Here is a 23,674-nt window from a genome sequence, read left to right as displayed (position 1 = left end):
CAGCAACAGATATATAGTACACCTCTTCACTACACTTCTTTGCAGATGCCTTCTGTCCAACTGCGTGACACCCTTAGTCATTTATCCTCCTCCCTTGTCAGTGCCTCCCTTCTCCATTGTTGTGAACTTCTCCAGCTTTGTGAGCACTTCAAAGATCAGATCCAACACAGGCATTCTTCATTAATTCCACCACTTGTCAAAAGCTCAGCCTACACATTTGACAAGCTCTTCTAAGCCACTGATGTCTCCTATTTTACCTCCGCCTACATTATTTCTATCCTCATCAGATCAATGCTTTAGAGCATCAACTTTCCATAACTCCTGTTAGTTGCCTCCACACCATACTTTTCCTTTATGAGCCTACTCTAGCACAAGGCTATCGGCCTTCACCTTATTTACAACAAGAGTCATCTCATCCATTCTCTTCTGTTAATAAAAAATGTGACATATTGCCACCTTTCACTACTAAACATTTAAATTAGCAACCACTTATGTCACAATCAAGGATGCATCAGAGTTACTCAGTTACTCAGGGTAGTGTAAATAAGACAAGGCTTAGATCTAGAGCACAAAAAAGCCCAGTCTAATGACCTTAAATTTCTCAAAGGCAAAAGGCAGATGGTACGATAATAAAATATGAGGGCAACTAGTAAACAGAAACACTAAATCAGTAACATTTATTTTCTCAATCTTCATCTTTAATTTTTCTCTCTCCTCTCTGCCTCAAACTAAAATATTGCCCAATCATTGCAAGTTTAGGGAGGTTCTATTGTACCCCACATGAATATTACTTCGCTGCTGATCTCTGCCTCGTTTCTCCAAATAATTGGGGGAGGAGACTGGTGGATGTGTTGATCAGTGGTAAGGTTCAAAATCTCCTATTCAGATTTCATTAAATCAGAAGTATAATTTGTTTGTTTCATATTATATGATTCATTAATTACATTGCAAAAGAAATGACAAAAGGAAACATTAGTAATACAATGAAAAGAAATGGAAAGAGATTTTCTTTAAGGAAGAACGTCAAGGGAATGTGATCATATAATTGAAGCAAGCCAGAGAAATGCTATTTAGTAATACACAAAATTGAAGACTGCCGTAAGTCCTGATACTAAACAGAAAGCAGCAAATTGATTTGCAATCTCAATTAATAAATGTTGCAGCCAGTTGCTCATGACGATCTTCTGTTTACTTTGTACTGAATATCAATGGGAGTGAAACCCATAAAAATTTCATAGCAAGGAAGATCCATGGCTTTCATACAGAAGCAAGGTTACAGAAAAGATACATGCCATCAACAAGAGAATAGCCATTTATAATAACCTGCGAAGAGAGACGACTAGAGAAGGAAACAAGAGAGAGAGATTCTTGCATCTCATTCAGCATCATAGTGAATGAATCTAGTTCAAGAACTTCAGAAAGCAATTGATGGGTAAGCTTCAAGACATCCAAGAGCTTCTGCAATTCCTATAAGAAACAAATCATCAAATTTAAACTGAAAGCATTACAAGAGTTTTGCACTATTGGAATAATTCACAACAAAATTAATCCAACAAATAATTTACCACGACTGCACAAAGATCCTGACTCTCAAAATGATCAAAGAGAAAATCAATGTTCTCTCGGAACAATCTGTTCATCCTCTGAGTGATCAAACTTCTCAGGTTTATGGTCCTACCCAATGCCTAAATATATTAAGATTCATAAGTTAATGAAGTAAAGAAATTGCATTTGCCATCTCATATGAAAAACATGCATAAGCATATTTTTTCTTGTGGAAAGATACTAATTGTATTGGTTTATCTGTACCTTGATTCTCCTCAAATTTAGAATCTCATTAAATCTCATAGGTTTAGTAGAATAATTATCAGCATCATCACACACTGTGAGAAAGGATTGATCAAGTAAGGCACTGTAGAAAGGAAGGGAAACCAAAAGTGAGCACAGTCATCGGTAGGAATGGTATGCACAAGTGCAAGAACTATGAGGAAATACTACCTTGCTGCAAAATTTTTGTAATATGAAAATATAATCTCATGAAGCTTGTAAACAAGTTGATCAAAACAAAGATCAACCTACAAAACCAAAAAAATGTCAGGTTACTCAAAAAAATTCAACGAATGAACTGCAAAAAACAAGCACATTAACAGCAAAAATGAAACATCTCTTAAAATTGTGTGATTTCTATATCTAAGTCTGTAAGTCCATAACACTCCCTCTTAAGCTAGTTCAATAATATAATAGAATTGATATACTCAATTCTAAATCATCTTAAGGATTTGGTTATTAATCTACTAGCTTAACATTGGAGAAAACAGATAAACGGAAACTTATTTGATTATACTCTCTAATGAAATAATAGTCATTGTCTTCAGATGAAACACAAGATTAGATGCTACATGCATAGAAATTTGAATATCATAGGCTTTGTTAAAGAATATTTGTACAAGGACGGAGCCTGTGCCCCCCCCCCCCCCCCCCCTCCAACTCCTCCCGCGGCTCCGTCTCTGTTTGTACTCAATCATCAGATACACAATTTGATTCAAATTAACTCATATGTTGCTAGAGTTATACTTTTATACTCTATCTCTACCCTTGATTTGGCAAAGACAATCTCTTATTGTTGTTCTAAGAAATTAAATTACATCCAAGAAGAGCACATTAACTAGATACGGATTGTCTATTTCTGGGAGAGTTTGCACCCCCACAATTTGACTATTGCCTTGACAATGAAAGAAAAACCTTTCCCAAAAGCACTCTCAAGGTACCTTGGAATTCTCAAGGCTACTACCCAATTTCATAATATGTGGCTTCGAGAAATTGACTAATCATACTAGTCACAAATGAGATGACATGTTTTACAACTATGAAGTAGTTCAATTTCCCTATTTGTCTTTTCTACTTTCTTATACTGGCACCAATTGACATTAGGATCTAGATTTGTCATATGGTTTGGCCCTTAGCATATCAATCAACCAAGCACATACTTTCGATACTTCTGCTGAGAGATGTAAGCATCTCCCTCTACGTGAGCAATCATTATAACAAGTACTTGAGAACACCAAAGTTCTTAATTAGGAAATGTTGATAAAAGTATGTCTGACTAAAAAGAGTGCAAAGCTAAGAAACAAGGATAAAATACTAAGTGATCTATCATGCTCCTAGACATGTCATACTGAAGAAAAACAAAACTAAATTTTCCACAACAAACTCTCAGAAATTAATTCATCTTATATAGTGATTTCTTCATCTTGAACACTAGTTCAATCTTCCCCCAAGCAATACACCCCGAGGGTGCATCATATAACCTAATGAAAATTGGTATAAAAGCAATCTTGAAGTCGAGTAGAAGAAGAGGTCAGTGAAAGACAAATACCAAGACAAGAAAGAGAAATTGAAGTTATCATAGTCACAGAAGAAAAGAGAAAAACTTGTTAAATTGAGGAGAGCCTCAGAGGATTCGCTAAAATGGTGACTATAATATTTTTTAACTCTTTTTTGAGAATTATTTATTGAAAGTATCACAAACTCTATCCTTTTTAACAAATCTATCATAGACTTGGCAATAATGCTTATTGGGATTGTTGTCATGTTAACCTTCATCAGGAAGTTAATAGAAGTATAACAATGTGATAGATTTGTATGACTTTAAAAAATGTACAATTGATTTGATAATATTTAAATTTAGTGATATATTTATCAAAAATGTTAAAGTCCATGATATTCTAGTAAATAACAAAAGTCAAGGCTATCAAAACACATATTGAAGGACTTGGTGTCAATAATGTGAGTGACTTATTGGGATTGTTGATTACATGTTAACATCATCATATGGTCACTAAGTTAATAGGGAAGTATAACTTCATCAGGAAGTTAATAGAAGTATAACAATGTGATAGATTTGTATGACTTTAAAAAATGTACAATTGATTTGATAATATTTAAATTTAGTGATATATTTATCAAAAATGTTAAAGTCCATGATATTCTTAGTAAATAACTCTTCTTTAATCAAGTTTAACAAGGCTTTGGTAATGAGACCAAAACACATCTGATTGTAAGGGAGAAGGGTCGCCTGGTTGGGAAGGAAAGAACGTGATTTACTCCCTTAGTAGACCTACAACACATGTTGTGTAGAAGTGAATCCTTCAGGTAATGTGTTAATGGATCTTTTAGGTGGCATAGTAGTAGATTTTCTTAAAAGCAATATTATGTGTGGTAGTAGCCTTTCATTTGCTTTTCATCAAAAGCACCACAATGTGTTGCAAGTGATAAGCACAAGGGATGGTGCCTCTTCAAGAGTATTTGGAATTAGCGTGCTAGGTTTGCAAATAGGAACTAGATGGGTTGTGCAAGGGTTGATTGAAATAGATTCTCTTAAATACCATGTTATAGGCTGAGGCTCTAGGTAGTCCCCTCTACCTATGTGTATTATTCCTCAATTAAGAAAATTACAAGCAGATCCCTAAAATTATATCACTTTTAGGATTGTCTCTAAGTCCATAATAAGTTATATGTTAATAATTATTTATCTAAGTAGTATTAAATTCTTAACATCTAATTCCTATTTGAGTCTTCAAAAAACTCAGTGCCATTACTATAGTCAATTGCCCAACAAAGCTTCACCTATGGAGAACTCGTGGTCAAAGATTATCTCCTACAGAGAGTGGAATGAATGAGTTCATGCAACAGAAGATTGCATGTGAGAACTTTGTACAAGAAGTTCGCCTGCAAGACTACTTGAGGGAGACCACTACAAGGAAAAGAAGTTTAAGGCTCCGTAGAAGAAATATTAGGGCATGTTTATATGGTTTTATATTGTTAGCCGTATATATATGTAGTATATATCTGTATATATCTGTTAGCTGTATATAGCAGTATATATCTGTCAATTATGCTAGGTTAATTAACTTTATAATTGTAAATAGTTACCTAAGATAGATTCCTAGCTTTGTATATAAATATGTCTCATCTTTTAATAAAATGAGTGATTTTTTCATCTCAAATAATATGGTATCAGAGAAAACACTAGAGATTAGAAAAATAGGGTTTCACACGCTAATGCATACGAACGCATCCCTGCTTGTGGACTTCCTTTGGAAAAAGTTCGGATTGTGGTATTTTTTCTGCTTTGTATTCTCTATTTTGGTCTTCCGCTATTTTTTCCTGGGTTTCAAGGTCTTATGGCTAAAAATAAGTCGTCTATTATGATAGATGTGGTTCTTGTGATGTCTAAAATAACAGACCATAAGCTAAATGGTTCGAGCTACTTGGATTGGAGTAAAATTGTTCGCCTCTATCTACAAAATATTGATAAAGATGGGCATTTGACTGATGATCCTCCTAAAGATGATTCGAAACAGACATAGCTTAGAGGATGTTCGCTTGTTCTTTCAAATTCAGAATTCTATTAATAGTGAGGTAATTGGTTTGATCAATCACTATGAGTTTGTTAAAGAACTGATGGATTATCTAGAATTTTTGTACTCTGGGAAAGAGAATCTTCCCCACATGTATGAGATTTGCAATGCCTTACCATGTGGAAAAACAAGATCAATCCCTAATCAATTATTTTATGGCATTCAAGAAGACATATGAAGAGCTTAATATGTTACTGCCTTTAGCCCTGATGTGAAGATTCAACACATGCTTGGGAGAGCAGATGGCTACAAGTTCTCTCTAGTTCTGACGTCTCCTCTTTACAAGATGTATTTAGTCACATTCTCCATATAGAAAGTATTGCACCCCTTCTGCCTAGTAGTGCATTGGTAAGTCGCAATATTAATTATATGCTTGGGAAACCAATTAGTGGAGACAAAGAAGGTGGCTCTCAGAACTTTGAAACTCGAATGCCGAATTCTAGTAGTATTGTGTGCAACTATCGTAGACTAAGTCATATGAAGTTTGAGTGTAGAAAGCTTCAGTACAAAAATCAACAAAAACATTTGGCTCATATTGCGTCCACTAATGATGTCTCTAATAAATCTATCCTTATCTCTACAGATGAATTTGTCAAGTTCTCATAATATCAAGAATCACTCAAGTCTTCATCATTTTCTATCACTACTATTGCTGACTCAGGTAAACACAATGCATATCTTCTTTCCTCATCCTCCAAATGGGTTACTAATTCTAGTGCCACAGAACATATCACAGATAGTTCTAATCTCTTTTCTACTTTTCAGTCTATCGTTACTTTAGCTGATGGATCTCCATCTTGTGTTCGTGGGTCTAGCACTATCAGTCTTACCCTTTTGCTTCCTCTGTCTTACATTTACCTAATTTATCTTTTAATTTTCTCTCTGTCAGTCAACTAACTTATAATCTTAATTGTTACATCTCATTTTTTTCCTAATCATTATTTATTTCAAGATCTTATGTCGAAGAAAATTATTCATAAAGGACATGAATCTATAGGCCTCTACATTCTTGGCACACCGCTCCCAAATTCTTTTACTTGCTCGAGTGTCTCCTCTACTTTCAAGGTTCATTGTAGGTTAGGTCATCCATCTCTCCCTTTGCTAAAGAAGTTTTGTCCACAATCTAATAAGGTATCTTCATTAGATTATGAGTCATGTCAGTTTGCAAAACAACACCGTCTTAGTTCGAGCCCTAAAGTCAATAAACGTGCTACTATTCCTTTTGAATTAATTCATTCTGATATTTGGGTCCTTATCATATTTGTCTAAACTAAAATTAGATACTGGTACTTTTGTGGATAATTATTGTCGTGTAACTTGGTTATATTTAACGAAAAGTCGTTCTAAATTATTTTCTCTATTTTATACATATTGTGCTGAGATTAAAACTCATTTCAATGTGTCCATTAGTACGTTGCGAAGTGGTAATGTCAAAAAATATACATCCGATTTATTTCAATCTTATATGAGTCAGAATGACTTGCTTCATAAAACATTTTGCGTTGATACTCTATCTCAAAATGGTGTTGTAGAATGTAAGAACAGACATTTTTTTGAAATTGCACGAGCTTTTTTTATTTCAAATGAATGTTTTTAAAGCATTTTGGGTTGATGTAGTTTTTACAACATGTTTTCTCATTAACCGCATGGCATCCTGTATTCTTCATGGTAATATCCCTTTCAAAATACTTTTTCCCAATAATTCATTTCCTGTTAACCCAAGGATATTTGGTAGCACTTGTTTTGTTCGGGATGTTCGTCCGCATGTCACCAAATTAGACCCCAAGTCTTTGAAGTGTGTCTTCCTTGGTTATTCTCATCTTCAGAAAAGTTATAGGTGTTATTATCCCAACATTAACAAATATCTTGTTTCAATTAATATTACCTTCATAAAAGACATACCTTATTTCCAATCTTTATCTATTCCAACTCGTCGAAGGAGGATGATGATTTATTGGCCTATTCTATCAAATCCTCCGCACCTGTCTCGGAATCAAATCCTGTCAAGCCTCCTATTATTCAAGTTTACTCCAGGCATCAACCTCTTGATTCATGTCCAGCACCTCCTTTGTCAGTAAATCCAGTCTTGAGTGATGATCTCCCTATTGCATTACGCAAAGGTAAACACCAGTGTACTTATCCTACTTCTTTTGTTTCTTATAACGGCTTGTCATCTTCCTCTTGTTCTTTTATTGCTTTACTTGACTATATTTCTAGTCCTAAAACTGTCTGTGGAATCATGTCTCATTCTGGTTAATATGATGGAATGAAGGAGATGAATGTTTTAGATGACAATGGCACTTGGGACTTGGTTGATTTCCTTTAAAGGAAAAGGGCTATAGGATGCAAATGGATGCTCACTTAAAGTCAATCCGGATAGGTCAGTTGATAGATTGAAAGCCCAACTTATTGCAAAGGACTATGCTCAGACTTATAGTGTGGATTATTCTAACACTTTTTCTCCTGTTGCAAAATTAGCATATGTTCAATTGTTTATTTCAATGGTTGCTATTCATCAATGGCTTTTACATCAAATTGATATCAAGAATGCTTTTCTTCATGGAGATCTTCAGGAGGTGTATATGAAGCAACCTCTTGGTTTTGTTATTCAGGACGAGTTTGTCATCTTTGAAATCTTTATATAGTTTGAAACAAACTCCTCATGCTTAGTTTGAAAAATTTAGTCAGGTTCTTGACAAATTTAGTATGATGAAAAGTAAATCTGACATATTCCGCAATTAAGAGCTAGTATCATACTGTTAGTTGTGCATGTGGATGATATTGTTATCACTGAAAGTGATACTATGGGAATCTCATCTCTTAAATCTTTCATTTATACTCAATTTCACATGAAGGACTTGGGGGTGCTAAAGTAGTTTTTAGGTGTTGAAGTTACAAGGAGTAAAAAAGGTATATTTCTATCTCAGAGAAAATATATCCTCGACTTATTAACTAAGATAAGAAAATTGGGAGCAAAGTCTTGTAGTGCTCTAATGATTTAGAACATGCATCTCAAAGGAGATGGAGAACTATTTGAACATCCTAAAAGATATCGAAGATTGATTGGGAAGTTGAACTACCTTACTGTAACTCGTCTAAATATTGTATATCTGGTTAGTATTGTCAGTCAGTTTTTGTCATCTCCAATGGTTACTTGAAAATTGCATCCGAACGGGGTATCATGTATGCAAATCATGGACACACTCATATTGAGTGTTTTCAAATGTAGATTCGGCAGGTTCCAAAATGGATAAAAGATTTACTTCAGGTTATTGTATCTTTGTTGGAGGAAATTTAGTCTCATGGAAAAGTAAAAAGTAAAACATTGTGTCACGATGAAGTGTAGAGTCAGAATATAGAGTTATGACACAGTTTGAGTGTGAGATAATGTGGATATATCAACTCTTGAATGAAGTAGGACTCAATCCTTCAGTACCAGCAAAATTGTGGTGTGATTACCAAGCTGCTCTTCATATTGCATCAAATCCTATATTTCATAAGCGAACTAAGCACATTAAAATTGATTGTCATTTTATTGTGAGAGGATTCAACAAACTTGATTTCTACAGGATATGTAAAGATTGGTGAACAACTAGGTGACATAAAGCTTTATATGGGGTTCAGATTGATTATCTTTATAACAAGTTGGCATGATTAATATCTATGCTCCAACTTGAGAGGGAGTGTTAGCCATATATAATAGCAGTATATATCTGTATATATCTATATATATCTATCAATTATGCTAGTTGTTAATTAGCTTAATTAATTTTCTAATTGTAGATAGTTACCTAAAATAGATTCCTAACTTTGTATATAAATATGTCTCATCTTTCAATAAAATGAGTGATTCTTTTCATCTCAAATAACATATATATTCCATGAGCTTTGAATTTTTGCAATTTTCATGGGCCTTTGCTCAACTTCCAAATGCCTAATTAGGTGCAACACTGCTTGGCCATCACCTCACCCTGCCCTGGATACCTAGGAAGTTGATGAGTGCCTTTCAACAACATTGGATCGTCCTCTCACAAGGAGGCTCTGTGCAGTTACATCAATTAACACACTAAGAATGAAGTAAAAGGGTTAAAGCAAAGTTCCAGGACTGATTTTTCCCCTTTGCACTATACATGTTTTCTCTAGATAGTGTGGTAGGCTTTTATCTTTAAAAAGGCTGCTATGGGGTGAATAGCATATTACTTAAGGTTTAAATCATTACAGGATCAAAATAATAAATCAATATTGTCAAATTGATACATCTGCATAGTTTACACTTAGACACATTAAATGTGTGAGATATCAAGTCTGCCTATGAACTATCATGTGAAACACATATTTGCCAGAAATATAAAAGACGACTGCATACTTCAAAAAAAGTGCAGAAGAAACCATCAATAATTAAACAAACATTGAAATGTTGAACAGTTCCACAAACATGCATATTGACATACCTCAGCTTCAATTTCATCATAAAGAAATCGCTGTTTAAGCACTGCTAGCGCATGTTGAGCAGAATCATTGTAGATATCAAATGGCATCAGAATACTTTGAAAAAGTCCAGCATCTTGGGACTCAATCACATGTTCCACAAGCATCCAAGGAAGCGAGCATTCAATTGGAAACTACATAGAGAGGGTATTAGGTTAAAGAAACTTAAGGAATACATCATGAATATAACAACAGTGATGGGCATATCCTCACTATCAACTGGTTTTGCTTCAAAGATTTTGCATGCTACCTGGATCTAATCCCTTCAATCATATCCCAATGTAAGGTTTTATGACTTGCAATGTTCACATCTATTAAACTATCAATAAGTTTTGGTTCAAAGATTTTGCATTAGCTATCAGGATCTATTCCAACCAATCATCCCAATGTAAGGGTTTGGGTTTATGACTTGCAATGTTCACATCTATTAAACTATCTTTTATTTCATTAACTAAAATTTTCTTTACTCCCTCAACCACATACACTTTCTTTGCTAGTCGATTTGACTGTTCTGACTATAGAATTATTGGTGACCTTCAAAAATGTTGAATGTTTATTTTTTTACTCTATTTTCTCACATTTTATTATTTATTGCCCTTAAATGGAGAAAAGTCACTCTTGCACAAATAAATAGAACTTAGAAAAGGGAATTGGCATAGCCCAGAAATAAAGGCACACCGAGAAAATATGGACTAACAAGATACACTGCTACACAAAGGCTGTTTAGCAAAACTTACCTGAATTACTCGAGAAGATTCCAAATAAAATTCTCTAAACCAAAGGAACCCAAGGTCTGTCAATGTACATAATGTTGCTACAATAAACACAAAACATTAGGTGAGTTACTCCCAACAATCAAATACTTGATGCAAATATTTTTCATTCTAAATTATTCTGATAACAAATTGAGCAACTTTTTATTAAGTTTTCACTAGTTAAAATTAGAATGCCAAGCAACTATCACCTCAACCACATGAACAAATTCTACATCTTCAGGAGCAGTTTTATACGAAATGCTTTTTATAGATAAATGCTATAAACTATTCTTAATCTAGAAAAGCATCTATTATCATACATAGATTGAACAAAACAAATTGTAAATTCCCAATATGCATATTGCAGGATAATTTCAGAACTGATCATGAATCAGGCTAAAGTTTAAGTTGTATGAAACTATTAGCAACCAAATAAAATTTAGGTACCACATTAGGCAAGTACGGATGTAGTAATTAGAATCACACGAAAAGGCTATTAAATCACACTGGAATTTCATACATAATTTTTTCACAATATACGAGAAAGCACACAAATTAAGAAATATTAGGTTGGCAATCAGCAAAATTACACCCGATGAAATGAGCTTGATTGAACCCCTTTCTAGTATTATATCTAAGCTTCTTGCAAAAGCCACATAAATACGTGTTTTACAGATCAACTACAACATTAAGACTGTACAAGGACTTAAATATGCATAAGATACAAACTTTCAGGCTAGTTGAGGAGATAATTTCTGGTACATATCCTACCGTGCAAATAACTTTCGGCATTGGTAATCTATTACATTCCACATACACAATTGGAAACCAAGATAGCAAATGGTAGATTCACAAATTATCACCAGGAAAATAAATAAATATCATAACAAATGGGTGGGTATTCTATTGATGCATGTTCCAATACTTGAGCAAATAACAATGTGACAATTTCTGACTCTCTCATGTAAGGGCCAGCAGCTCATCTTTTGATTTGCTCATTTTGACGTTGAGGTTTCAGTCAATGAGATTACATGTTCGAGGTAGTGTTTATGTGATATTTTTGGCTTCTTTGGTTTCTGGGATATCAATATAAGTCTGCGCCTAGTGGACTTTTATTGCATTCAATGGGACTCATCAGTGTCACGTTGTAAGTAGCAATGTGTTTTCCATCACAACCCCCTTTGAGAGTGAAAAAAGGTATCTTTTTCATAGGAGAAATCTTGAATGGAAGTAAAGAGCATGACTTCGGTAGATAATTGATCAGAAGGAGAGTACTTTGATCTTTCTGATAAAGCAAAGAAGATGAAGGGTCTGTCCATTGACATATTTCAAACATGTTATAAGAAGCCCAAGTACATATATTTGTTGTTATATCCCAAAATTTTAGAAAAGATCAAATATCTTAAAATTTATTTTATTTCTGGTTTATTAGAGATAGTGAGAAAATTTTTGGGATAATATAATTAAATTAAATTTGGAATGATTAATCAGGTTAATTTTCGATATGAGCCAATTTGATTTGAGTCTAATTGGTTTCTGAGGTTGTGGTTATTTGTAGAGCATATTCACATCGAGTTGGATTTGAGCTGAATTTATGTTTGAATTAATTTGATTAAGTTAGGCCTGAATGCAAATTTACTTTGAGTTAAACTGGGTCTACATGCTGTTTGGCCTTGGGTGGGATACAAGATATTTGAGTCCAGGCTCGAATTTGGATTTGGTGGCCATTGAGTTCAAATTTGATGAGTCGGAGGAGATGGATGAGGCAGAAACCAGAATGAACGATACTGTTTTGATCAGGTGTCAGTTGCTCAAGGTAGAGGAAAAGATGGATGCGGCGAGGATGAGGCAAATAAGGCAAAGGAAGAGGCATATCAGAACCTAGTATTCTTTGACAAAGTCTCACAGCATCTCAAGGCATCTTGTCTCTTGCAGAGCAGGAAGGCAGAGTATTGTTGGGTTGTCACATTTGAAGGAAGAGGCCAACGAGAACCCTGGTATTTTTTGGGTGGAGTCTCACATGATCTCATGCTTCTAACAGTGTCCCATTGTTCACTGAGGAGGGCAGCCTGTTAATAGGGCGTCTCTCGTGGAAGAGGCATACTAGAACTCTAGTCTATTTTGGTGAGATGCTTCTCGGTGTCTCAATATTCTCGTAACATTTTATCACTCGTGGACAAAGAGGAAGGTGAAGTATTGTCAGGGTGTCTCATGCCTTCTTGAATGACAGTCAGTGGGTGGAAGATAAAGATATAAGACGTACCTACATCTCAATTTCTTCAACTTAAGTGTCACTCCTCTATATAGCTTCGAGTGCTCCTAGTGGTGCTTCTTAGTGGGTACGAAATAAGGTTTTCACGTCTGAATCAAATGTTTTAAAAGTTGATTTAGTGGTTGTAATTTAAGCCATGAGGTTATTTTGTTATTAGATATGTTGTATTAGAGTGGTTTCAGGTGTGGTTCAAGTTAATTTCCCTTTCGTCTTGAACTGGCTCAAATGAAACTCATACGCGATCTTTTTAAGTTGAATCATAGACCAAAACAGATCAGTGTGAATTAGTTCAATTGACCATGTTAATTTTAGATTGAGCTTTTCTTAGGATTACATTTTAGAAAATTATTAAATACCCCTTATCCCTCCTCTTTCTAATCCAGTGAAAATCAAGAATCGTCATCTTATTCAGCGTACTACGCAACCCACCAAAGCCAATATAACTAATGCCAAGCCTAGCATGAGCCTTCCACTTCTCCGGTTCAATGCAACCAACTAAATCCCCTTCTTCCTCCAACAGGCCTGATGTGGGGCAATAGTTGAAGCCTGCCCTTCCTCTCTCCAAGCAGTTTGAACCACTCACCTATTCTCCCTACAAAAATGATGGATTGCCCTCCTTCACTCAACCCCACTTTGGTGTTGTGCACAACCCATGTCTTAGTTGGAGCCCTACGCTTTTATGAGTGCTCCTCCTAATCTCACATCAAAGCCCTCCTCTCATACAAGCTCTTCCTTCCCCTTGATCTTGCATAGGAGCATAGCCAGAGTCCAACCTGCAATCACTCACATGATCACCATAATTTTGAACAAGTTGTCCTAGCATTAGATCACCCAGATCCTTCATTGCTGCTCATCTCAACCACCTATTTCCATCAAGAGAGAAGAGCAATGTTCTTTTTCCCTTCCTATGTGAAGCAGCTATGATTATTGATCATTTTCTTTATATGAGCAACATGAGACCTTTAGCCTTGTTGTAGTTTAGGGTTTCATGTGTATGGTAATGAGTAAGAACATTGTTTTCACTGGCCTTTAACTTTCCTAGAATTGTTAGATTTTGACCGCATCAAGGATTTTCTTTCTCCACATTTAGAGGCTTATTCCTTATTTTTCCATAAAGTGCTATGGAGGTAGGTTCTTTTCCTTTCCTTGTTGAATCGGGAGGAATTGCAAGAAAGGGAATATTGTCGATGAATATCTCAAATTTTTTGTGAAGTCCTGATAATACCTTGTCTATTCATCTGCTTGTTATTATTCATATAATCTTCTGAAGTCAGTTTATTCTATTTAACATGAGCACTATGTTAGATAAGTTTGTAAGTTGTTATTTGTGGTAGTTGCCTGCCAACTATTGTTGATAATATGTTTTTTTTATATCACACATGTATTTTGTTGTTTTATTCATGTTATTAATTGTTATAAGTATAGATTGTTAATTTTGGTGAGGACATGGTGACCTAGAATAGAATATAACAATTAAATGATACTTCTTGCATAAATAGAATATGTAGTGGATGTTGAATTATGTGTGGATATGGTCTTTAGCCCATTCAGATAGTGTCAAACCATATAACAACTAAATTTACATCAGTCTTTTCAACTCGACTGTGCTTGGTGACCAGCGAATATGATGTGTTGAGTGCGACATGTTCCTACTAACTTCAATAGTCATGCATATGTTGACACATGAAGGCTCCAGTTTCTATCATTGAAAGGGAAATTACAAGAACTCACACCCATTGGATGAGTCCAAATAGACTCATTGATTGTTACCTAATAGCTTGCATCAAGGATCAAAACCTCGAATTGTGCTAGATTTTCAATCTTTGACTAGAATGATGTTTTGATATCATTCCAATGTTGTGACTTATGGTATCAATAGCAAATTGGAAGTGGAAGGAGGTAACAAATAAAGATGAAAATAAAGAAGAGACAATAATTATATACCAAGTTTGGACATTGTGTTTCTATCTAAAATGGTACAGTTTTAATGTTATGTTATACAGACACAAGGTACAAAATTTTAATTCATTTTAGCATGTAGCAAGCCAAGGAATGTCAAATGCTAACATGATCGACATGATTTACACAATAACATATTATTTGTGTCATTTAGTTACAGGTGTTAGTAATTTATCAAAACAATATGTTTCGCTAGCAGCTAACATGGTATGAGATTCCAAATCATGGATTGTATTAATCATATGGTTTATATTTAATGGTGGCACATGCAGTTAATGCATGTTACTATGTATTTTGTTATTCACTTAATTTTAAATGATTATATTAATAGACCTACTTAATTTTTCATATTGACCTTTTCTTCGCTTACTACTATAGGAGCATAAGTCGAAATTATTTCAAATTCATAAAAGAGCACCAAAGCTCCCACCAATACGGGATCTCAGAGTCCCATCAATAAAAAGTTATTTCAGATTCATGAGTTAAAATTTGACCATGACAATGTAGAGGCTCTAACGACACTTTGCACCATATTTCAAGGATTTTCAGACTTTATGATTTTCTTCCATATGTCATTTCATTTATTCTAATTAGAATTGTTGGTACAATCATGCCTCAAGTGGTCAAGTTCAACAATAAGATTTTGGTGTATTTATCAAAGGGTAAATAAAATCCCATTCGAGATGTGGGCAGGTAGAAAACCTAGTATTAGGCATTTACACGTCTAAGGTTGTCTAGTTGAGGCTAGGTCTTACAAGCCTAATGAAAAGAAACTGGACTCAAGAATCATGAGCTACAATTTTATGGGTTACTCCAAAAAGTGTAGAGGGTATAAATTTTATGATCCCTCTAATACTTCTAATAGACCCTTCTTCGAAACGCAAAACGTCAAATTCATTGAGGACAGTGAGAGTGATAAAGTTGGGAAAATAATTTTTGAAGAAAGCGTAAGCAATCCTCCTATGGTCACTACTAGTGCAATAAGTAGCGGTATGATTACCATACCACATATCAAAAATATTGCACATCCAGAGGGAGTAGTGAATCAAGATATGTCTGTGACATCTCCAATGCAATTAGAAGATCTCTCCACTCAAAGTGAGATATTGTCGCATATTGACGAGCAAATATCTCAACCACCTCAAGAACAAGTGTTTTTAAAACGATCTACAAGGGAACAGAAATTCATGATATCTCGTGATTATGTTTATCTTCAAGAGGACGAATTTAACATTAGGTTGGAAAGTGATCATGTATCTTTCCAAGAAGTCAAACAATGTCCTAATCCTGAATAGTAGATTAACGTCATGCAAGAATAGTTGAAGTTTATAGCAAACACTGACGTTTGGAAACTTGTCAAATTGCCCGAAGGTACGAAACCTATTGGTTGTAAGTGGATATTTAAAATCAAGCGGGATTCAAGAGCCAATGTTGAAAAGTATAGGATCGTCTTGTTGCCAAGGGATTTACTCAAAAGGAAGACATTGATTACAAAGAGACTTTCTCACTTGTGTCGACAAAAGACTCTCTTAGGGTAATCATGACACTTGTAGCTTATTTTGATTTGAAGTTACATCAGATGTACGTAAAGACTGCATTTCTCAATGGAGACATTGAGGAGTCTATATATATGGTGCAACCAAAAAACTTTAAGTTTAAAGATTCAAAACACCTAATATGTAGATTAAAGAAGCCCATTTATGGTTTAAAACAAATGTCCCGTCAATGATATCGAAAATTTGACCAAGTGATCATTTTATTTAGATTTGGATAAAACCCTATTGATCAGTGCATATATGTCAAGTTCAGTAGAACAAGTTTGTTATATTTGTCCTGTATGTGGATGACATATTGAGGATCAACTATGATAATAAAGCCGCAGAACCTTATGTCAAGAACAACCGCAATTTGTTGAAGTTCAAGCATATCAACATCAAGTTTCTAACAGTTAGAGAAAGAGTTCAGAGTCGTCAAGTGATGATAAAACATATCAGTAAAAATTCCATATTAACAAATCCACTCACTAAGGTTGTCCAAGGTGTTTCATGCGCATATTGTGAATATGAGAGTTCTCCTTATGAAAGAAGAATTCATCTAGTGGGAATCTATATATATTTTATTGCTCTATATTTATTAATAAAAACAAACATTTTATTAATTATTGTATGTACTTAAAGTTCAAAACATTAATGAGTATTTATATGTTTGTTTGACACTCTGAAATAAAATATCATAATTTGCTATTGCAGTTTAGCATTTAGTAATTGTAAATATGATACAGATTCCTTTTAGAATCATAAGGTTTGAATCATGATTTGTTGTGGCAGTTTAGCATAAAGTATTTGCAAATATGATCAGACTCTTTTAAGTCATTTAGGACTAATTGGAAATTGACATGTACTGATCACGTTTCATGTAATTTCCATACTACATATCCACATCTTGATCTATGTCATTAATGGCATTAGTATTGTGATTATTGTTGGGGCTTGTTACAGACATATATAGTAGTTATGACCTTTTTAGTCGTATACCAATGAAGTTAATAGACCAGATTATTTACAGGGGTATTTTTATACCCATAGAGTTTGATATCAACTAAAGTTATAGTCGTATATCATATACACATCACATGTAGCTCAAGTAGAAGATTGTTGAATTTAATCTATTAAGGTGGGCTTAATTGTAATTTGTATATACGGATACGAACCGAACTCATTTAAGTGATCTAACTAAGGTTTATCGGATTTCGGATTATCAGACATGGATTAAATATGTAGAACTCATTAGCTCGATCTGTTATTATTTATGGACTGATAACGGATTGGATTTCTATATATAGAGTTTGGTCCCTGCAGGTTTAGGGTTTTAACAGATATCTTACCTTCGTTTCCCATTGACGAAGATTTTACGACGTCGTCATCCTAATTCTCTTGGAAGACCACCCTCTTGCTTCCGCTTCATCTTCTTCCATAGGGATCGAGTGGTTGACATTACAGGGCAAAGACAATGGCTCTCTAATCAGATTCCTTGTCATTATTTATATATTTTATATGTTAAATCATGTTTCGTTAAAACTAGAACCTTATTTTTTGTATCTCCAATTATCCAAATTTTTATTCGATTTATAGAACTCAAGGTCTCATTAATGAATAGTTATTTCAAATTCATGAGTTAAAATTTGACCATGACAATGTAGAGGCTATGACGACGACACTTTGCACCATATTTCAAGCATTTTCAAACTTTATGATTTTCTTCCATATGTTATTTCATTTATTCTAATTAGAATTGTTGGTGCAATCATGTCTCAAGTGGTCAAGTTCAACAATAAGATTTTGGTGTATTTGTCAAGTGTGTAGATGCAAGTAACTTTACATTGACATTGCAAACGTAATGGATGAAGTCCAAGTGAGTTAAATCGATCGGACATTTAGCAAATGAGAAGCCCAAGAAGGGCTGGCAAAAAAGGCAATTCATTAGATAGTGATAAACGAATGAAATTCAAATAAGTCGAGGTCGATTACACATTTGAAAGCGGAGAAGCGCAGATGTAGAAGAGATAGACACGAGGCCTCTTAACAAATGAGATACTAGTTTAGGTCGACCAAATACTCAACACACGAGAAGTCTCGGGGGTAAGATTTCTTGGCGGTATGTGAGTTCTGAGAGACTATAGACGACTTATATTTTGGGTGCTAGGTAGTTCTATTACTTAGGCGAAGCTTTGAATAAGAAACATGTGTTTCAAGGTCGAAGTCTATAATTTAATTGATTGATGGTCACATTTAGTTGACTAACTAATATGTTTAGTGGACCAAGAAACCACAAACAAAAATGTTCTTTCTTGATCTAAGTGACTAAATGGTAGTTTGGACTAGATATTCATTTCTAGCAAAATGAAAGTTTTTGTTCCAAGATAAATCAACTAAATATGAGACTGATGACAATTTAGTTAACTGAACAACAAAATGGCATCATGTAATAACAAAGTTAGTTGAAGCGTCAACTAAAGTTGACTAAACAATCGAATATTAGTTGAACAAATTTATCCAAAGTGAGTCAACTGATTAATTTGGAGTCAACCAAGAATAACGCCACTAATAAGGATGATTCAGTTGACTATATCAATATTGTTTGAGTTAAGCCTGTGTGTTTATATGAGCATATGAGCAGTGGATTAACAAGTATCAAACTCAATAGGAGAGGATACGGTTTTGGGTCGACTGAAAAAGTAGGTCCTATGCAAATCAAACTTGAGTTGGTTGATTGCTTAAAGCAGTGAACTAATACTTATTCATAACAGCTAAGAGAGTTTATTATGGTAAAAGATGATACCCTCACCTCAAAGGTCTCTCCAGTACTGCCCCAAGCGATCTATAAGGGAGGTAAATCACCGAAGACTTTGTCCTAACTAAGTGGCCCACTGCATGACGGGGTGAGGCAACTAGTGGAACATTCTGCACCCATTAAAAATCGACCCCTAGACCTTATTGTGACAGCTCTCATACAGAAACCATCTGAGCCAACCCGTGGGAGGTAAGAGAGTTTATCAATGGTGGGTAAGAGGGCTATAAAAGGAGATACAAGGAGAGCACGTAAAAATAACAATTCTCTTATAAAAACATTTTCCTATCTTGTTTCTCTATAGCAATTTGTTTTGTGTCAATTTTTATTTTTCTTTTAAGATTAAGGTCAAGTTTTATATTCGTTGTAATTCTTTTACTCTACTTATTTTAAATATTTTGTCAAAGTTTTGTAAGATTTCTTTACTTGTGAAAGGTTTTGTGAAGTAGAAATTGGCTTTCGAAAGACTTACCTCGCCTTACCGGTCCATAAACCAAGTAGAAACTTAGGGTTCCAAACAACAACAACAACAAATAGTCTTATCCCATTAGGTGAAGTCAGCTAAATGAATCATTCTACATTATTGAGCTCTATCGCCTACTATATCATCATTTATATTTAATAAATTTTATCTTATTTTATTATAATTAACCAAGCCTTCTTTGGTCTTCCTCTTCCTCATTTGATGTGTACATTTATCATAATTTCACATCATCTATTTGGAGCATCTATTAGTTGTCTATATACATATTCGTATCATCTTAAAAGTGTTTCCCAAAGTTTTCCCTCAATAGGTGCAATCCCGACTTTCTCTCTAATATTTTCATTTCTTATCTTTCCATCCTTTTATATCCACACATCCATCTTAACATCCTTATCTCTGTAACTCTCATCTTCTACTCATGTGCTCGAATCATAACTTAACATTCAGTTCATATAACATAGCAAATATAATCGTCGTTTTGTAAAAATTTTCTTTTAATCTTAGAAGTACTTTATGATCACAAAGAATACCTAATGCTCTCCTCCATTTCAATCATTTTACTTGTATTCTATGTAAGACAATCCCTCCATCGTTTTGCAAAATAATCATAAATACTTAAAGCTATCAGTTATAGACAACTCGTCATCTTTTATCTTAACAATTATTTCATTACGTCTAATATTACTGAACTTAAATTTTATATATTCTGTCTTTTATTCTACTACATCTAAAATCTTTCACTTCTAGCATTTTCCACTATGATTCGAGTTTAGTATTTACTCTTTCATATGTCTTATCTAGTAAAATAATATCATGTACAAACAACAAGAACCACGGTACTATAACTTAAATGTGTCTAGTGAGTTCGTTCAAAACTAGGGGTTCCAAACCACGTAAAATTTTAACTCTTCTATTGTTTTCATTATTTGCTACATATTTACATTTCCACTGCTATTAATTGATTAACTTATTATTCCATTTAATTGTTTAAATTTGAAAGTCTTTTTATTGCATAATTCACCCCTCTTAGTGCCATACATGATTTTAAAATATCGAGCCGTGCCGGAGTTTCGGTCCTGTTTATAATTTCGGTATTTTTAAAATATAAAATATATTAATTAAAATAAAAAATTTAATCTAAATATTTAAAAATAAAAAATAAAATTTTTTGATAATTTTATAGGTTTTAATAAAGCCTATTTAAACTATCCTAAATTATAATTTTGAACTATAGCTAGGAGTTAATTATTAAAATCCTAATTAAACCTAAAGTTTTAAACAGAAAAAAAAAATCGCGCGATCGCGCGGGGGCGCGATCGCGGCCGGCGCGGAGCGTCACCGGGCCCAGCGGTGTCGCCGGCCCCGGGAGGCTCCTCCGGCGGCGTCGCCGGCCCCGGGCGGCGCCTCCGGCGGCGTCGCCGACCCCGGGCGGGGCCTCCGGCGGCGTCGCCGAGGCCTCGCGACGCCTCCGGAGGCGTCGCCGAGCCCGGGCGACGCCTCCGGCGGCGTTCCCGGCCGGATTTCGTGTGCCGGCGCTGTGCCAATGCCGGTGCCTCGTCGGAACGAAAATTTTCGTGTGTTTCGTCCGATACGGCACGAGATTTCAAACCCTGCATGATCCTACAAAAGTTTCTAATATGTATCAAGCATTTGAAACTTTTTACTTGTTGCTAATAGTGTAACATCTCAACATAGTTAAAAATTTCAAATATGTTTTGATTAGTGTTTTACTTGTTTGCTTATTATAAACACTTCTAAAAAAAATAATCAATTCAAAATCTTTACTTGTTCTATTTGGGACAATTGGTTTAACTTAGCGAGTGCCAATGGAAAATTTGTCTCAAGACCATTGTGGATGTCATGCCATGTGTATAGTCATGGAGACCCATTTGGGGATAACATTGGGTGCTGGAAACATAAGTTAACATTCATTGCATGATATAAGAAATCAAACAATCTAAGAAATAAATATAAATCAAACTTATGTCAACACTAAATAAAAAGCAATCATCCTAAGCAAAAAAAATGATTCTAATAGTAATTTTTTCTATAGGGCTCTTAAAGGTGTGTTTTGAAAATTAAAGATTTATCAAAAGGAGCAACATAGTTTGTGAATTACCGAAGGTCGCACCTTCAACTTTTGACATTTCAAAAATAGCCCTACACTCACTGAAACACTTAAATCTTTCAAGAAAATTTTATTGGTCATTTAGTGGAGAAAATCAAAAAAGGGCATGAATCAATTTCTAAAATTATCATAATGCAACAAAGATAGCCCTACATTCACCGAAACACTTTCAAATCTTTCAAGAAAATTTTATTGATCATTTAGTGGAGAAAATAAAAAAGGGCATGAATCAATTACTAAAATTATCATAATGCAATTGTATTTTAACCACTAGAAGGTCACTAAGATATTTTTGGAAAACAACCTCATGACCTTCCAATAGACAAAGTTTAGAATTGCACAAATAGACTTTTGAGCATCGTGATCATGGTTGATCTCTTATTATCATGTTGAATATTGAAAGGCCAATAAGTTGAAGGTCATGGTCACAATAAAAAATAAAATAAAATAAATAAAACTAAGTGCATTAATGCACCATGAATGCAATGGTAGTCTAGCTGACCCCACCTAATGAGATAAGGTTTGATTTGTTGTTGTTGTTGTTATTGTTGTTGTTGAATGCAATGGTAGTCTCCATTTCTCATTTTAACCATTGCAAAGCCATTAAAACATTTTTTAGAAACGTCTTGAACATTGATGGTCTTTGCATAATTAAAATTTAAGGAAAAATAAATTCCTAGGAATACAACAAATGAATGGTGATCACATTGCCATTTTGACTAGTGGAAGGCATTCAAACACACCTTATAGTCTTCCACAATTTAAAATGTCAACGGTGGATGATAATCTTTAGTAATCTATAAAGTGCAGTGTGCTCATTGGTATATCTCAAACCTTTGGTATGTTTATTGGTACAATGTTGTTTCGTATATGAAGCTAATCAATATAAAAGAAAAAATTACTAAAAAATTTCTCCACAACTGGAGTTTCACTCAAACATGAGAACAATAGTGGTGTGTCATGTCAGGCATGCTCACATGCATTATCGGAGGCACTAAAGAGAAATAATTGAGGATAAGGAATTGGGGAAGGAGACTTTTAAAGCAATCATGTGTATTAGATTCCTTTTCATAAATCATCTTTTGGCTTCTATTAATGCTGTAAATTTACATAGCGTAGATGATTCTATCATTAACATGAAAAATCACCATGCAATTTGATATGAATTAAAGAAACATATTGATGAAAATTTATCAATACGATAAACAATAGTATGAGAAAAAGGGCAATTTAAAACCCCCTTAGGAATAGATTAAGAAAAATGGCACCTTTATAATCAATAATATGAAGAAAAAAGCCTAGCTTGTAGAAGAATGTTTCCAACTGCTTGAGATCTTCAACCGAGACCCCAGAACCACTATTTCCAAATAGACCTCCAGGCTTCCTCAAATTCCCACCAGATACAAGTTCACAAATTAAAAATTGCAAGCAATGTACCTGTACATAGAGATTTACAACTTTTACCCGTCATCTAACATTTAACATATAACAAAGTTAGAACAAATGAAATGATTTAAGCATGTAGAAGCCTATACATATCAAAGAATTCAGAAGGAATTCAATACTCAAACAAATCATAAAATTATGTAAGCCGCATGCAAATAATTACAATTACAATTACAATATCCCCTGAGATATCTAGAAAGTTGAGGAAGCTTTCTTAAATGAAAGCTGCAATGGACCTGCGAAAGTGAAGTAATAAGATTTTCGAGCTTTGCCCAAATAAAAAATTTAATCTTTCAAGAGCATGATAATGTTTTCTTGTCAACTGTCAAAACGAACATGAAATAGTCAGAGCAATATAATCTAATTGCTTACTGG

At 34.3% G+C, this 23,674-nt stretch overlaps 1 protein-coding gene across 1 annotated transcript in view; it reads right to left on the bottom strand.

Moving 5' to 3' along the window:
* The window catches only part of LOC141815415 (protein PIR), a 112,717-nt gene that overhangs the window by 36,968 nt on the left and 52,075 nt on the right, over positions 1-23,674 (bottom strand). The window contains exons 16-22 of the mRNA XM_074703366.1: positions 23,122-23,290; positions 10,646-10,722; positions 9,872-10,042; positions 1,999-2,075; positions 1,810-1,912; positions 1,566-1,685; positions 1,324-1,467 (exon numbers count right to left, since the gene is read on the bottom strand). Of these exons, the coding sequence (XP_074559467.1) occupies positions 1,324-1,467; positions 1,566-1,685; positions 1,810-1,912; positions 1,999-2,075; positions 9,872-10,042; positions 10,646-10,722; positions 23,122-23,290 (861 nt within the window). The remainder of the gene's footprint in view (positions 1-1,323; positions 1,468-1,565; positions 1,686-1,809; positions 1,913-1,998; positions 2,076-9,871; positions 10,043-10,645; positions 10,723-23,121; positions 23,291-23,674) is intronic.

The sequence above is a fragment of the Curcuma longa genome, chromosome 21 (genome assembly GCF_044706935.1).
Source record: "Curcuma longa cultivar G26 ecotype Majalengka, Jawa Barat chromosome 21, ITB_CL_G26_1.1, whole genome shotgun sequence".
Taxonomy (NCBI): domain Eukaryota; kingdom Viridiplantae; phylum Streptophyta; class Magnoliopsida; order Zingiberales; family Zingiberaceae; genus Curcuma; species Curcuma longa.
This window is presented reverse-complemented; position numbering and strand designations above follow the sequence as displayed.